The sequence below is a fragment of the Maylandia zebra genome, linkage group LG14 (genome assembly GCF_041146795.1).
Source record: "Maylandia zebra isolate NMK-2024a linkage group LG14, Mzebra_GT3a, whole genome shotgun sequence".
Classification (NCBI taxonomy): domain Eukaryota; kingdom Metazoa; phylum Chordata; class Actinopteri; order Cichliformes; family Cichlidae; genus Maylandia; species Maylandia zebra.
In genome coordinates, this window is record NC_135180.1 from 26,983,717 (window position 1) to 26,999,441 (window position 15,725).

A 15,725-nucleotide genomic window follows, 5' to 3' on the forward strand; every position below is an offset into this window, starting at 1 on the left:
AGAAAATAAAGAAGTGTCAGGGACTGAGTGGTCCCAGTAGGAGTATTAGGAGCTGTAACCCAGAAACTTGAACAGTGTCTCCAGCAGATCCCAGGGGCAACATCACCGGTCTCTGTCCAGAAGAGCATAATCCTAGGAACAGGTTAGAGCGCACCGAAACCTCAAACACTCAGGCCAAATAAAGTAGACACTTTTTTTTTAATCTTAAAATGATTATTTTACTTGTCTTTTTTTTTTTTAGTTTTACTGTTTTTATTTTAAAATCAGAATTTATATCCACCACAAACGTATATTTAAAACTTGAATGCAAACAGAAACTGGAAGCTGAATTCAAAAACAGATCAAGAAATCCACCTGCTTGAATTCACTCACTATTTCCTTTTGATATTGTACAGGGTTTGAATACTATAACATTTCACAGGAAAACAAAGACCAAAAAAACAATGGCGTCTCTAATCTGTGATTTGATACATATACTGGTTACAAAAATGGAAAGAAAGAGAAAAAATATGGAGTCATTAAATGCAACATTTTCTAAACACGATTATTATGCAAACCCACAAAAGATGAAACATTCTGAGGTATTGAACGCAATAAATATACAACACCTTAAATGATACACATGTTGCACAACATGCAGATGTTTATTTAAAGCTTGGATTCCAAACACCTGAGGCTGCTGTTGTCGCGGGGGGGCGGGGCTTCAGCAGGAAGCGGAGCAACAGCAGGAAGAAGCACACACTGACCACACTCAGGATGACCACACCTGAGATCAGAGCACTGGTCACTGGGTTCATTGAATGGGAGAGATCTCCAGAGGCTGGAAGATGGAAAGGGAAAGAAACTGAAAACAAGCTCTCGGATGAGGTTTTTACCACGAGCTGAGCCCGAGTCTTTCCCTTGCAGGAACAGAAGAGGGTTTGCTGTAAACAGTCATTTCAAAGGGAATCTGCTGTCATGATAGTTTACAACACTTTTATGTTTCACAACATTGCGTAATGGCACTTACCGAGCTGGGAGTTGTTGACGGGAGTTTCATCTGTAAAGCAATTTTTAAAGCGCTTATTGGATTCATTTTTACTTCAGCAGTCCTAATTGAAATCAGCTTTAAATTAGCAGTTTGACATTTCAGGCTGTTGCTTCTTATTTTGACTGGATTGCTGCACTCTCAGCATGAAAGCAAAGCAGCATGTCTCTCAAAACTATTCCAGTAAAAGTGGGTTTATAGTTCATACCACTCCTGGTGATGATTGGACCGGCAGAGAGGATGGCGTTCCCTGATGCTGCTGCCATGGAATCAGGGGTCTCCTCTTCCCTTTTGCGCCGCCGCCCACAGATCTGCCAATCACATCGTCAGATTTCAGTCCTCAGTGAGGTGAGGAAACAGGTGGTGAGTCACAAACGGAGATTTTCACTCTTACAGGCATTAACATGATGCAGTCATCGGCCCGGCAAAGCTTGGTGACGCAGTGCAAAAACACAGTCGACATCTTCTGGTGCCTATGTTTAACAAAACGGAAAACCTCAAAGGAAAAACGGCCCATCTGGCTCTTCCCGTTCTCCAAAACTGTCGTCTGGGGATCTTTATAGCAACTGTATGGAAGCAGACCCAGCAGAAATGCTAGATTTAATGTCTATGAGTACCCTTAAGAACTCTTTAGGAAGAGAAAACGTGGCATTCAATGAGGATAAGCCATGTGGAGAACCTGAATAGGTAATGACTCCCTTTTGTGGTATCGAGTCATTATCTTGAAGCAGAAAAAAAACACGAGATTTACCCAAAGAAAAGGTCATAGCGGAGTTCATCATTAGGATTCCCTGAGGGGGTTGTGTAACAGTAGTCCATCAAAATGTTCCACCTGCAAAGAGACAAAACTGTGAGATGGGATGGAGGATAGAGATCCAACTGCACATGAGAAAACTGCAGCCTGGCGCCTTCATGAAGAATAATAACATAATAGCATAATGAATGTAGGCAAAGCAAAGAAAAGAGGAGTAAATCTGTAAAAATGATAGCGGGAAAGATGCTGTGGAGAACTATATTTAAAATATCCTTTCTGCTGCAGTAATAGGTTTGTTATGGTAAAGAGTCTTGCACATCTATGACGTGAAAATTATGGAAATTCAATAGTGAATAGCTGGGTTTTGTGCGGTACCGTTTGTCTAAGTTTGTGGCTTTCACAGCAGCAAATACTCTGGTTTTCAGAGCCAGTCCAGCCATGGGGATAGAGAGAGGCTGATTGTATGCTGAATCCTGGAGAAAAAAGAAAAAGAAAAAGAAAAGTTGATTGTTCTCTCAAAATGTGGCATAAAGCAAATGAAGACATTGAATCAGTCTTTACATAGCTGGTGTTATTCTATAGTTTTGCTATTTTTCTGCTGTCCAGAGCAATTTTTGCACAGGTCTGTAGCCAAACAAGCATATGTGACATTAATTGTTAAAGAAGGAGCACAATTATATGCAACACGGTGATTATGTTGTTTAAAGTAAGTACAGAGTATTCTAAGCAGTGTGATTTTAAACAGGATTACATCGCAAACCTTTTGTGGAATATTGTTGTTGGTGGAAAAATACATGGGCTATTACAGAAAACCAACTTTTGTTGTTTTCATGGAGTTAGTTGGAAACAGTGAAAATACTCAGCACTGATTATTAAAAGACATTAAAAGATGTTATATGAACATCGAACTGAGGCACTAAAACAAACCAAACATGCTCATCCAGCCATGTGCCAGTTCTAATGTCTATTTTGTTTCATATGAATTCCTCTGCACCTCTTAAGCTAGAAATGGAAATATATTTTTATTCCAGCGCTGCTTTGTACTCACATTGTACAGGATCATACTGAGCGTGCTCACAAAAGTACCGTTGCTGTCTTTGACAGACACAGCTGCAGAGGATCTGTGGAGAGACGGAGCCTTTGTGAGCCTTGGCTTAATAAATAACATTTCGGGAGCAGAGGTTTCGATTTAGTACAGTTATAAATCAGCTGCGCTTTTATTTATATACTTGTCTGATTTACGAAGGTCAGAGAATAATATATGTGAATAATAGATGTGAATAATAAAATTAATGGTTTGAAAAAATACTGTGAGGCACAAAGTCACTGAAGCTTTTAAACTGGGAATTTAATTGTTAGCACCGTTTTTGAAAGCTATAAGTGAATCTAATTAAATGAATATATCTTAAAGCCAGCCTTTCAGGATTAACTCTGCAAAGCAACTCCTGCAAGGTGCAGCTCTCTTTTGGACACTGATGGATGCTTTGGCAGAAACTCACGATGCCAGCTGTGAGTTATTGACCAGGTACTCCAGCGGGTAGCTGCAACTGAATTTATACAACAAACCAGGCAGATAGCTGATTATAGTTGGTGGGTCAGGGGTGTCGATGTAGCCTGATATATTCCCAATTTGTACAAGAGACATGTTCCCATAGGCAGTGGGCCCGTAGGCTGTGCTGACCTGCAGAGAGAAACATCAGCCAGTCACTTTGCTCCAACGTCAATACACAACATGATGAAGCTGATTATTGATTAGAATAAAGCCATGCGCAGCGCTCGAGTATTCTTTACCACCAGACTGTTGCCGCAGGCCTCCAAAGTGCTGAGGCTGATGCTGAACAGAAGTGCTGTGGGGAAAGTGTTGTTGTTGATGAAGCCGCGACACTGGGCTTCGCTGTGATGGCCGTTGAGGGCCAAATCTGCGTCGGTGTAGCCGGAGAAGAGAACAGGACAGAAGTTGATCTTCAAAGTGATGGTCTGAACCCCGCAGTACACGCTGATGTCCCTTTCACCTGGAGGAAGGCGGGAGACGAAGGTTCAGAGAGAAAAGTTGGCAATGTAATATTTGAAATCAAGATAAAAATCAAGACATGCCGGTTCATGCAAGGCAGAAGTTACACATTTTTCTAATTAAGACTTTTATTCACTTTTGTACAGGAATTTTAAAGTATGAAATTACTAACCGAGCTCTGTGGAGGCAAAATCAGTCAGGTAAATCAATCTAGTGTAATTTTGTAGATCATAGCAGGAGATTGCCTCAAAATGTCTGTATCCAGGAAATGTTTGTCATAATAGGGCCATAAACATTGTAATTAAAATATTCAATGCATTAAATTATTTATGTGGTTCACATGTTTTTTTAACTATAAATGAAGCTTCCAGCTTAGATAGGCAGAAAGGTATTTTGATGATCTATCTAAATATAAAGATATAACTTTATCGTCCTCAATATTAACTCTCAATAAGGAAATAAACGTTATTAGAAACGCCATCAGTAAAAAAAGCTTCACCCTACCAGAACTATTTGTGCTCATTTTAATGTGGCTGCTACTTTTGCTGCTCATAGATCTATCGTGTTCCACACCTGTTGGCAGACGTGTGTGGACGGCAAAGAGAGAACCTGCTGGGGAGGATTCTCACCTGGAAACCTGCTGTGGTAGTTGGCATCGCAGTTGTATCCATTAAACTGTGTGGAGACTGACGCGGCGTTACTCAGGAGCAGGAAGATAAAACCCATTCGTGTCATTTCCGCGCCTAAGAGAGGTTTGTCCGCTGTCATCTTCAGAAGGTCACCACTGCATTAGCCACATTCCTCAGGTACGTGTTAAGAAACAGCACTTATCTCAAAATTAGATGTTCAAAAACAATGCCTGTTGTTTCCTGACTGCTCCACGGTTTGACCTCTATCAAAGTAGTTCAGCCTTCTTTCCCCACGTCCCCTAATCCTTCTTGTTCTGCTCCCCCTGCACCCTTTTACCTCAGTTGCTCATGTTGGTCTAATGCCTCCATTACCCAACCCCTTTTAAACTGAGGTCACCCCTCTTTGTGGCTCATTTCATCCCACCCCCCCAACCCCCCAACCCCCCCTCCGTCCACCCCCACATCTATTATTTTTCCACACCTGTTTACCTGTCTCCTGCCTTTTCCAAAGTAATTGGCTGGAACCCCTCTTCACCTGGTTAGCGATGAGAGAAAAGTTCAACTCTGTGGCATGCAGCTCTAGTGGCACAGAGTACCTAAACTAAACACAGCGTCAGCCTCACATGTATCTCTTGTGTGTGCACAGATGACAAAGATACCTCGACAAAAACCAGCTGCGGTGCAGAATATGGGAAACTCCATCAGATCTGAATGGACTGGACAAATCTTTTCACCATGCCAAGAAACCTGAGCGTACTCAGAGGGTTTCCACTCATCTCTCCACAGTCTGATCTCTGTCTGTCAGATCACACAAACGGCGAGCCTCAGCAGGGGGGGCCCAGCTCAGGAATTAAGCTGTCATCGGCTCCTGCTGCAGCCCACATTCACATCAACATAAAAGTCAACTCACGGTCTGATGCAGGGCTGTGTGTGGGTAATTGTGATGCACAAGACATCACTTAGAGTAAAGGCATTCAGTGGTACAGCTACGGCACAGTGCTTTCAGCATTGCAGAAGGAAAAAGTGGACTCTAGCATGTGCTTTTATGCCGTGTTTCTCTGCCTCGAGATAACCCGCTCACCTTGGATTTTACTGCAGTCCATCTAACAAAACATTATTATGTCGCACTTGTAGCATAACACAAAAAAACTTCTTCTTCTGAAGTTCCTTGACCTTTTAAAATGATCTACTCAAATTTAAAGAGGTGTAAGAGAGTGTTGCTTGAGTCTTCTGTGATGCTGCTGAGCTCAGTCCAAGCCTGTGGAAAGCATGAATTTATACAAATGGGTCACAAATATGGAAAAACAACTTAAAATATGTATAATTTTTCACGACAGCTGTAACTACAGCATTTTTTGGGAAATATTTTGATTATTGGATTTGGTGTTTAGTGGGTATTGGCAGCAGATCTGCCCATTTTCACCGTTATCGAGGAACATTTCACTCTGTGCAAATATGCAGCTCACTTTGTCCTAATGTTTATGTGGATATAAATAAAGGAACTCAATAAGCTTTACAATATGTTTTATTTTTCAGAATGCTCGGTTTTGATGCATTCATGGAATTGGTTAATAGGAAAGTTGGTATATTGGATTATTGGCAGACTGTAAAATACCTATGAACAAGGCACAGAGAAGAAATTGCTTAAAACTTAATCCAATTTGTGACTCGTTTGTCAGACAATCAATGTAAGTCTGGTTTGCTGTAGTTTATGAACAAAGTGACAACAATTTTCTATTTTTCATTCATATTATTTCTTTTCCATCTGTGTCTTTCCTGTAGAGGAAAAAAAGGGCCAAATATCTCAAAGCAAATAGTTTCATTGCTTTTTAGATGAGCAGAAATAAACTTTTCTGTACCCTGCTGTCCTCATTCCTTTCTCTGAGTAATGACAAACAAACAGATGTGGAATTAAAGCACCTTCAGTGGTGTCTGAAGGGCCTTGAAACAGTCACATGCTTAAGATTGCTGAAAGTTGCTTATAAAATTCATGCTCGTGCAGTTCCCTGAAACAGAAATGTTCTAAACAGGACATTACTTGTCCTGGAGTCTCAGAAACACTTTGAAAAATTATTTTGGATACAAATTCTTGGAAGCATATTAGTCACAAGCTTTTCGATGGGTAAATCAATCATTTCAATACCCTCTTTTCATGCTAACAACATCCACCAGTCTACCCGGTCTGCATGTCAAAGTGTTCTAGCCTCCAAGTTGCCCACGGAGTGTGCATGATAGTTGGAAAGTGCTTGAAGGCATAGGATAAAGTGCAGCATGAATGTGGCCTGTGGTAAAAAAGAAAAAAAGTACTTTGAGTGCTCTGAGTAGAAAAATGCTATAGAAATTCGAAATTATTTATCATTAGTGGCCTGAGTCCTGAGTGGGGATATCTGGGATGTCCTGGCATCACAAGTGGAAAGGGAAGTTGTGTTGATGGCATACCGTGTGGTAACATAGATCATTTCAATGTTACTCCAGGGATGATTTTATTGTTTTGTTTAAATAAAGAGAACTGTGTGATTGACCTGTGGTCATATCACCTGAGCCCAAATGCCGTGAGCATCAAGTGTTCAATTCCCGGCCAAGCAAACCAATGCATGCAATCACTGCACGTCAGCCCCGCTCTCACTTCTCAGATCTCCCCTCTCTGCCCACTGTCCACAACTCTGAAACTCTCTGACTGTTCACTGGCTCTGGCAGTATTTTTAATTGTAGTTTTTACATTTTTAGTTTTAAGAGCCTTTAAATAAATCCTTGACTACTACAAACTGAGTTTCACAAAAAAAAAAAAAAAAAAAAAAAAAGATTATGTGGAAAAATAAATATTTTGTCCAGGTATTATTTTTGATTTGTATCAATCTAATGGTCTGGGTAAAATTATAATAGACTACATTTAATAAGAAATATGCATACACAGTCATGGTAAAGTAAATCATCAAAGTAAATACAAACTGAGAGCAACATGACATATTACACTGTGCAACTAGTTCTTTAATAACAATAAGAATGAGAATAACTTTATTGATCCCAGAGGGAAATTCATATGTTTCATATCTCATAATAAAAACAAAAACAAAATTAAGATGCATTGTGTGAATAACTAAATACATCCCTATGATCCAATAGCTTGTAGAAGCAGCAATAACTTTCAATGATATTTTTTTGCTTCTGTTTGACTTTATCAGTCTCTCACATCGATGTAGAGGAATTTTGGCCCACTCTTCTTTACAACATGACTTCAGTTCACCGAGGTTTGCAAAACCTTGATTCTTTTCTTTTTCAGCAATTCTTTGTGTAGATTTGCTGCTGTGCTTGGGATCATTGGCCTTTTGCATGACCCATTTTCAGCCAAGGTTTAGCTGTCACACAGATGGCCTCACATTTGACACTAGAATACTTTGGTATACAGAGGTGTTCATTGTCGACTCAATCGCTGCACGATTCCCAGGTTCTGTAGCTTCAAAACACGCTTAAATCACCCCTACACCATCGTGCCCGATCTGCTATTTGGCTCTCACTAAACGTGGTTCGATACACTATATCCAAACATCTCCACTTGTGTTTCTTGTCTGTCCATTGTTCCAGAAGTCTTGTGGTTTCTTCAGCTATAGCTTTGCAAATCCAAGCTCTACTGCCATGCTTTTTATTTTAGAAACCCTTCCAAACGAACCACACTTGTTCAGTCTTTTTTGAATTGCACTGTCATGAACTTTCTTTGAGCATTGTACGGTCTGACCTTGGGGTCAGTTTGCTGGGATGTTCACTGCTGTCAAGATTGGCAACAGTCTTCAGTGTTTTCCGATTGTGAATAATCTTTCTCACTTGTAGAATGATGGACTTTAAATAGTTTGGTAATGACCTTATAACCACTCCCTGATTGATCGCTGCTGTAAGATCACTGCTGATATCTTTCCTCCTTGGCATTTTGCTAGCCCACACCTGAATGCTCCAGACCAACAAACCAAAACTTCTGCTTTTATAGAGGTGCTCAGATTCACTGGTGAGCAATTAATCAGTTGCATTTAATTACCAGCACCTGGCACCCTTTTAATTCATATGGAAACAGTAAGCGTGTCCTCAGCTTTTTATCCCCTGCTTTGGCATTTTGTTTCAGTTTTTATTAAACAAATGATGACACGTTGTAATATGTCATATTTTGTAGTTCATCGGGTGTTGTAGTTACCTATTTTTACACCTGCTTAGGACCAGAGTGATTTGCTGTACTGTCCTGACACAAATAAAGAGTATACTTGTTTTTTTTACTGACTGTATATCAAAGCATTAGATTTAGTCATTCAATCTTTTTTTGCATGAGCTCATTGAAACATTATATGCTTTGATTGTTATTCCCTTCCTGCCCCTAATATTGTTACTGTCGTCTAAGACATGTAATGTATGTCACCTGGTTCAGGCACATCCTGCTCTGTGGTTTTATGTGTCAGATCCAGACTCACAGCCCTACACAGCTTGCTGCACATGTTTGCTATCCCCCCTGCCTTTCTGATAAGGTAGTGCTGAAATACAATATGAATTCTGAGCAAAACAAGATCAGATGCCCACGTATCCTGCTTTTTTTTGTGTTTTGTTACAAATCCCACCCAGCAGATGACCTATTTAGCCAGTACACTGTGCGTTCAGTACAATTCTTTCTTAAAGATGCAAGATTAAACGAAATATCTCTCACCAGTGTGTGGAAATACATGGTTGCTGGTTTTCTTCAAATCTGGCATCAAAATCATTCTTTGTTAAACATCAATGAACTTTCTGATCCTTGCCATAAAACCACGATTTTCTGTGCAGCCCTCATGAGCTTTGCGAATGATTTCTTCAGGTCACCATGTCCAGAAACTTTTAATGGCTCGGGACCACCTGCCAAACTTAGATCTGCCTGATAGAGCCGCGTCTATCTGATCAGCCTGAAACACCCAGACTCAACAAACAGACATCTAAATCACACAATCTGGGCTGAAGCACAAAACCTGTGAGAGTGCGGCTGTAATCTGATGCTCCAGTTTTAACGCAGGCAGGAAAGTGAAGCCTTCATCAAAGGCCCTGCTGCGATTTGATCCTCGGTGAGTAATGTTTGCCAAAGCCAGGAAAAATCTTTATTTTTTGACAACAGCAGATGGACAGGTTCATAATGCATGATTAAAAACGTGACTTATAGTACAGATGAAAAAAAGAAAGAAAGAAACTAGCCAATGATTATTTATAACTCTCTGCTAATACAGATGATTAAGAGCTTGTCTGTGGAAGTCATCTCACTGACGGCAAGTTTTTATGTGAGGATATGTTTACAGAGGCTTTTGTCCGTTTCCTTTGTTTGGCTGAAAATGGGAAAAGTCCCCAGTGGGGTGGGATAACTCCAGGATGAATTATTGTTTACATATGAATCTCAGCCCCATATTTAGAGAACAATACGTGAGGAGCACTGCTTTCCACCATCATGACCTTGTCAAGGATATCACTCAGAGGAAAGCGCAGGTCTTTTTTAGTCTTTTATTTATGTTTCCACTTGTAAATACCCCAAAATATAATTTAATTCAGGAGATATTCCAGATTAAACATCAAGCTTATTTCATAATCAGTCATTAATATAAAGCACATTGATATACATCACAGTGAAACTGAAGGGAAGACCTAAGTAATCCGTCCTGTTATTATACGTATTAATGAAGTTCAGCCACATTAATTAGTCATAAATTTGAATTTTATGTGGTTAAAACAATTCATCATTTACCAGGCATACAAAATCCTTAAACACCAACACTACAGACTTCATGTTTGGTCAGAATCATGGCTCTGTGCTGCTCCCTAGTGGTCTCTGTGGCGCACTGCATATAGATAAATGCTCATTTGAATAAAAATGCGTGAAAGGGACTATCCAGTCTCCTTTTTAGTTATGCCCAGTTTCCAGATATTATCAGATTTTTATGTTGTTATGAGTTTTATTGTGTGAGTTGGTCAAAAGATTGCGTTTAGTATTTTAAAGGTTTCTGTGTAATCAGTGGCATGCATGATTAGGCCCAGAGTAGTGAGTAACTGAGACACATGAGAAGTAGGGGAGAGCAGGAGATGTTTTAAACACAGCACAGTGTGTATATATTAAAGGTACTCATATTTAAAGATTTTGCTAGTGCAAACCAGAAATATCATTAGCTTTATGTTGTTGTGGGAACACAGTCCTGTAGTACTGAACATAGTAATGATAATAATAATAATTTTGCACAGCAACTACAGGTAAAAACTTGTTAAAAAAGCAAAGATGAGCAAAACAATACAAGTCGAATATTATAAAGAGTTCCTTTGCATACAACACAAAATGATCATAAAGAAAAGCACATTACTTTTTTTATAGTATATGTACAGACTCAGAACCCAGGTAATTGGAAACTACACATGTACTTATTTGTTTTTCTAAACACAAAGTTAAGCACATTTAGAGCTCCACTAAGTCACTTTTGAAGAAAATTCAGGGATTTTTTGCTGTTTTAATATAATAGTAATAATCTGTGCAACCACATTCTTAACTGCTCAAGCTGTGATACTATACTTACAATCAACAAGAAAACATTGGTGCCTCCTAAATCATTTTTGTGAGTCTAGTCTTTCACAGCAACACGGATAATCTATACAGAGGTGTGACCAGATAGGGAATGGGGTGGCACCAGCCCCGGTCACCTTGACCACTTACTCACATTAAATAATTTTCCACATTTTTCACTATATTTATTTCTAATAAAATAATCCGATTTCTCATGCTGATTTCTTTCTTCCTTCTTTGTCAGCCCTGTGCCTCCTAAGAATTGAATTTGAACCTGAATTTGGATTAGAAAATATATTTATCTTCGAATGACATATGTGCTACAGAGCTCTCAGTCTTGGTTCTGACTTTTTTAAAGGTAAAATAAGTTACCAAAAACATTTAATTTCTTGTATTTAGCATTCAGGGTAACTTACAGCTTTCATAGGTGCAACATTGATAGACAACTTTACAGCATCATTGCTAGATATGGAGTTTGATATATGGGCTTCTCAACATTTTAAGCATATTCATTAAATAGTAAATGAAAACAAACACAATATTTCTGCAAGATAAGACCAGATTTCCATTAATCAAAGTAAGATTTATATTTTTATCCCAAATGTCAGTGAAAGAAGCCAGAGGGAATTGTTGATTCTCGAGGCACAGAGCATCTGGACAGAAGTCTCTCTTCCTATAAACAACATTTTAGGGAGATTGCTGAAAATGAGCTCTAGACTGCAGTAATGGGAGTAAATAACAGTGATTATTGACATTCAGGATTATTAAATATTCTTCTGGTTATCCAAAAGAAATGGAACTGGACTGGACCAAGATAAAGTGCAGTATGAAGGAGGTACATGAAAATGTCCTATTTCCATGAAGCAAACAAACTCTAATGATGCAACCCCTTTATTACCTTTATTATATTCATCTATTTGTGGTTTTCTTTTCTCATTTGATCGATTTCTCATCTCCCGTCTACAAATGTAGATTGAGTAGATTCATTCTTGCAGAACGTTGCAAGTGAATTTCAATAAATAATGTCAATAAACACATGAAATATCAAGTCTGTAACAAAAAAAAAAAATCTCATCAGTTTAATGTTGAATCAGGCTGTCTAATGGGAAAAAAAACCCTGCTGTCAAAATGTGGCTCAAAGGATGTGACAGATTTGCTTAGTTTATTAAAACTCCAACACAAAGCAAAGAGGTACTGTGGAAATCACAGAAACACAAACAGTGTGCATGTGTGTCGTGTTTGGAGTTGTTGCAGGAAATGAGGTTGAATCAGAGTGGATGGATGGAAGAGACAAGAGTGACCACATGACCCAGCTTTAATGGCCTGCAAGGCCCCAGAGAGTGGTCCATGTTAGCATGTTGCCCTCTGATGTGACTAGGACTGCCTTTAGGATAGACCTCAGCACATCCAAACCCAAATGCTATAAGCAATTACAAATCTTAAATTTTACTTACGTTTATGTTTTGATTATTGTACATTACTTAATAGCTACATCACTTTAAATCTATTAAAATGGATTATATTGAACAATGGCTAAGAGGCCAAGAGTAACAAAATATACTGCTGCAGACACTTGAGGCAGATATTTCATACTTAGATCAAAGAAAAGTTGGGTTAACTCCTTTTTAAATAAAAATCATTGGAAACCATAATTAAACATATCAGAACATTTTTTTCAATATCTGTCACAGGTATATGGAAACAAACAAACATGGAAGTAATTGAAGCAGGAAGCTGATATGATATTACTGAAAAAATATGCTTATCCTCTGCATCTCTGAACATGGATTAAATCACCAGCAGGTACAGCTGTACAGAGGAATGATGAAAAGCACAACAAATCAATTTATTAAAGTCAAAACACTAATTAAAAGTCAATTAAAATGTGTTTTTGTAATGTAAAGTGTCAGACTGTGAGAAATGTAAGATGATCCAAGATGATCCAAGATGATTTAAGATTATATATCCAAGTAAGAGTGCTTTAAAATCAAGTGCAGGATATTGGATGCCAGTGTAGCTCTGCTAAAACTGAACTCATGTGCTCTTTGTTACTCATTTAACTTAATAATCTTGCAGTAGACTACTGCATAAACTGCACCCTATTGATAGTCTTTTAAAGAAATCCAGTAAAACTTCGATGCAGTAGTCCAGTAAGCTAGAGATGAATGTATGAACATGTTTTTCAGAGTTGTGGAAGGAGTCACATATTGGCAATATTTAAGTTAGAATCTTAAAATAACTCAAAGATCCCTAACTTGTGGTTATACCTTGTCAGTTAATCTCTCTAATGTATGAGCTGATTGCATTTGGCTTTCAGGCCAATTAAAATCATTTCCATTTTATGCTCATTAAGTTTTTACTAAAACATTTGCAGTCATCTGACTGTTAATTTAGGTTAAAGATAGCCATGTTTCCCTATTCCCAGCACTATCTGCCATAAAGCCGCCATGTATAATGAAAAATGCAGTGGGCCCAGAATTCTATCCAGTGGTACACCGCATAAAATGACATGTATGTTTGATACTTGATCTCTACAAGTGATGAAGCATTGGAATTATTTGAGAACATTATCAGAAAAACCTGCCCAGTGAAGAGTGCATTATCAGCTGTGTCAAAGGTTGTGCTTAAAATGAGGACAGCAACCTTGTTAGTGACTTACGTTAGTATGTGAGGTCTGAGGTCAATTACATCTCTATGGGGGCAGTTTCTGTGCTGTGAAAAATAGAAACATTATAGTATAATGGGGCCTTAAATGATCACACTTATTCATTTTAGTAATTTAAATAGCTTTGATGCTTGAGGGCTGAAATGTTTCCTCATTGACATCTTACTATATAAAAGGACAATGCTTCAACCCACCACCCATCTCACAGAAAAGTACTATGAACAGGGCCATGTATCATGGTGTCTGAACTCTTATAACTAGCATCCAGAGAAGAAAACACCTGAACTTACATGTAAGACAGTGAGGATTATGGTCAGCAGGAAATTACTGTTAACCTCTGACCACTGGAACATATTTACATGTTTATCTCAGAGTGAGCAATCTGTTTATCATAAATGAATGATGAGAGTCACACTGGAAAAAGGTCACACTGCCTAAAAGAAAATACTGACTCTTTTGTAAGGACACTTTATTAAAGGTTATGAAAATACTAGCGTCTTTCAGACTACGTGAGGCATCTCAGTACACTGTTATCAAACATTTCAGGTAATTCAAAAAATATACGTTTGCCATTTTTACGTCTGTGTACAAAAAATACCCGACCAATTCATTTCAAAGACAGACACAGTATTAAGTCTGAAGTCACGATTTTGACATTTTTACTGGACCAGAATGAATGTTTCCTTTCCAAACTCAACAGTGTAAACACCTAAAATGAACAGCTTCTGTACACATCAACCTAGTTGTAAAAACAGTGAATGTTTTTGGTTTATGAACATTTTTCAAGTCAGTAAAGTGAATGCAGGGTAACCCTTTTTTTTTAGCTTTTTAACTTTAAATGAAAATATTAATAATTAATTATCTAATAAATGTTGAAGTCTTTTATTGAATGACACTTTTGTGCAATTTCACTGTACTTTCAGCATGCACTATTAACTGCCTGCTTGTCATGACAGCAAACCTTTTTATCTATTCAAAATTTCAAAAAAGGACTTATTGAGAAAGACATATATGCTGGTATCCAGATTAGGAAAAATGGTGGGGAGCCCCTGTCTGCTCTCCTTATTTTATCTGAGATGGCATAACAACTGCTCACAGAAGTCTTACAATTAACCACTGCCACAATTTTAAATATGATCAGTTCACCTTTATCAGTAGGCTACATATGACACGGTTATAATCCAATTAAAACATTATTTACAAACCCTTTACTTGATCCAAGTGTCTTAGCTAATTACAGACTGATTTCCTTGCTTTTATTTTGAAAATGATCACTCATAAGAGTTGTGGTAAGCTATATGATTATTTGCAAAGTAATGCTCTAGCTGAAGAATTTCGGCCAGGATCTAGAGTCCATCCTCATTATGGCCTAAGATAGTGAAGTGATTTCTGACATTTAATTGATTGAGAGTGATGTACAAAATTGGCACAACAAGTTACAACAGTAGTTAGAGTCTAGTTTGTTCATGTAACTGATAATCTCTTTCACACACACAATTCCTGCAGTTCTACAGGGTTATATTCTAGACCCAGTAATTTTTACATTATACATATTATATTATTATTAAACCCTGTATACATTTCCACTGCTATGCAAATGGTACTCAGTCATTTATGTCAGTTTTATTTATGAAGGCAAAACTATTAGTTAATTTTGTATCATCTATATTATCCATCTACTATTACTACAAATATTATTACTAGTGCCTTTTTGCCTTTATTAGATGGCACAGTGAAGAGTAGACAGGAAAGCAGGGAGAGTGAGTCAGGGTTTGTGATAAAAGTGAAGGTGTTGTACTGATGACATTACCTGGGCCTACAGTGCTACTTTTAGGGACCTTTTTTGTCCTTCAACATAAACCAAATAAACATCCACAAATGCCTTTTTTCATCTGTATATTGCTACCAAAATTAGAGCTCTGTCTCAGAGGGATGTTGAAAAACTAGTTCACACATTTGTGACTACTCAATAACTACAAAATGCTACAGTGAGAGAACTAACAGGGTGTAGAAAGAGAGATACATACAAAAGTCCTGAATGATCAGGCCGTGTCATATCTTAAAGACCTTGTAGGACTGTATTATCCCATAAGAAAAC

At 38.1% G+C, this 15,725-nt stretch overlaps 1 protein-coding gene across 1 annotated transcript; it reads right to left on the reverse strand.

Annotated features, from left to right (window-relative positions):
- Window positions 1-324: 324 nt before the first annotated feature.
- On the reverse strand, window positions 325-4,761 carry zpld1b (zona pellucida-like domain containing 1b). Its single transcript, XM_012921010.2, has 10 exons — window positions 4,422-4,761; window positions 3,573-3,793; window positions 3,281-3,462; window positions 2,830-2,902; window positions 2,157-2,254; window positions 1,779-1,859; window positions 1,422-1,593; window positions 1,236-1,338; window positions 1,010-1,039; window positions 325-820 (listed from the first exon to the last, which is right to left on the reverse strand). The coding sequence occupies exons 1-10, from the start codon at window positions 4,558-4,560 to the stop codon at window positions 645-647; spliced, it is 1,275 nt and encodes a 424-aa protein (XP_012776464.2). The 5' UTR covers window positions 4,561-4,761; the 3' UTR covers window positions 325-644.
- Between the last annotated feature and the right edge of the window lie 10,964 nt (window positions 4,762-15,725).

What these genes read in the sequence shown, in the direction of transcription:
- zpld1b (XM_012921010.2), bottom strand. Translation starts at nt 4,560, where the DNA reads ATGACAGCGGACAAACCTCTCTTAGGCGCGGAAATGACACGAATGGGT. An exon ending in TCAGTATGATCCTGTACAAT is followed by an intron (nt 2,255 to 2,829) that starts GTGAGTACAAAG and finishes TTTTTTCTCCAG; the next exon opens with GATTCAGCATACAATCAGCC. An exon ending in CGCTATGACCTTTTCTTTGG is followed by an intron (nt 1,594 to 1,778) that starts GTAAATCTCGTG and finishes GCTTCCATACAG; the next exon opens with TTGCTATAAAGATCCCCAGA.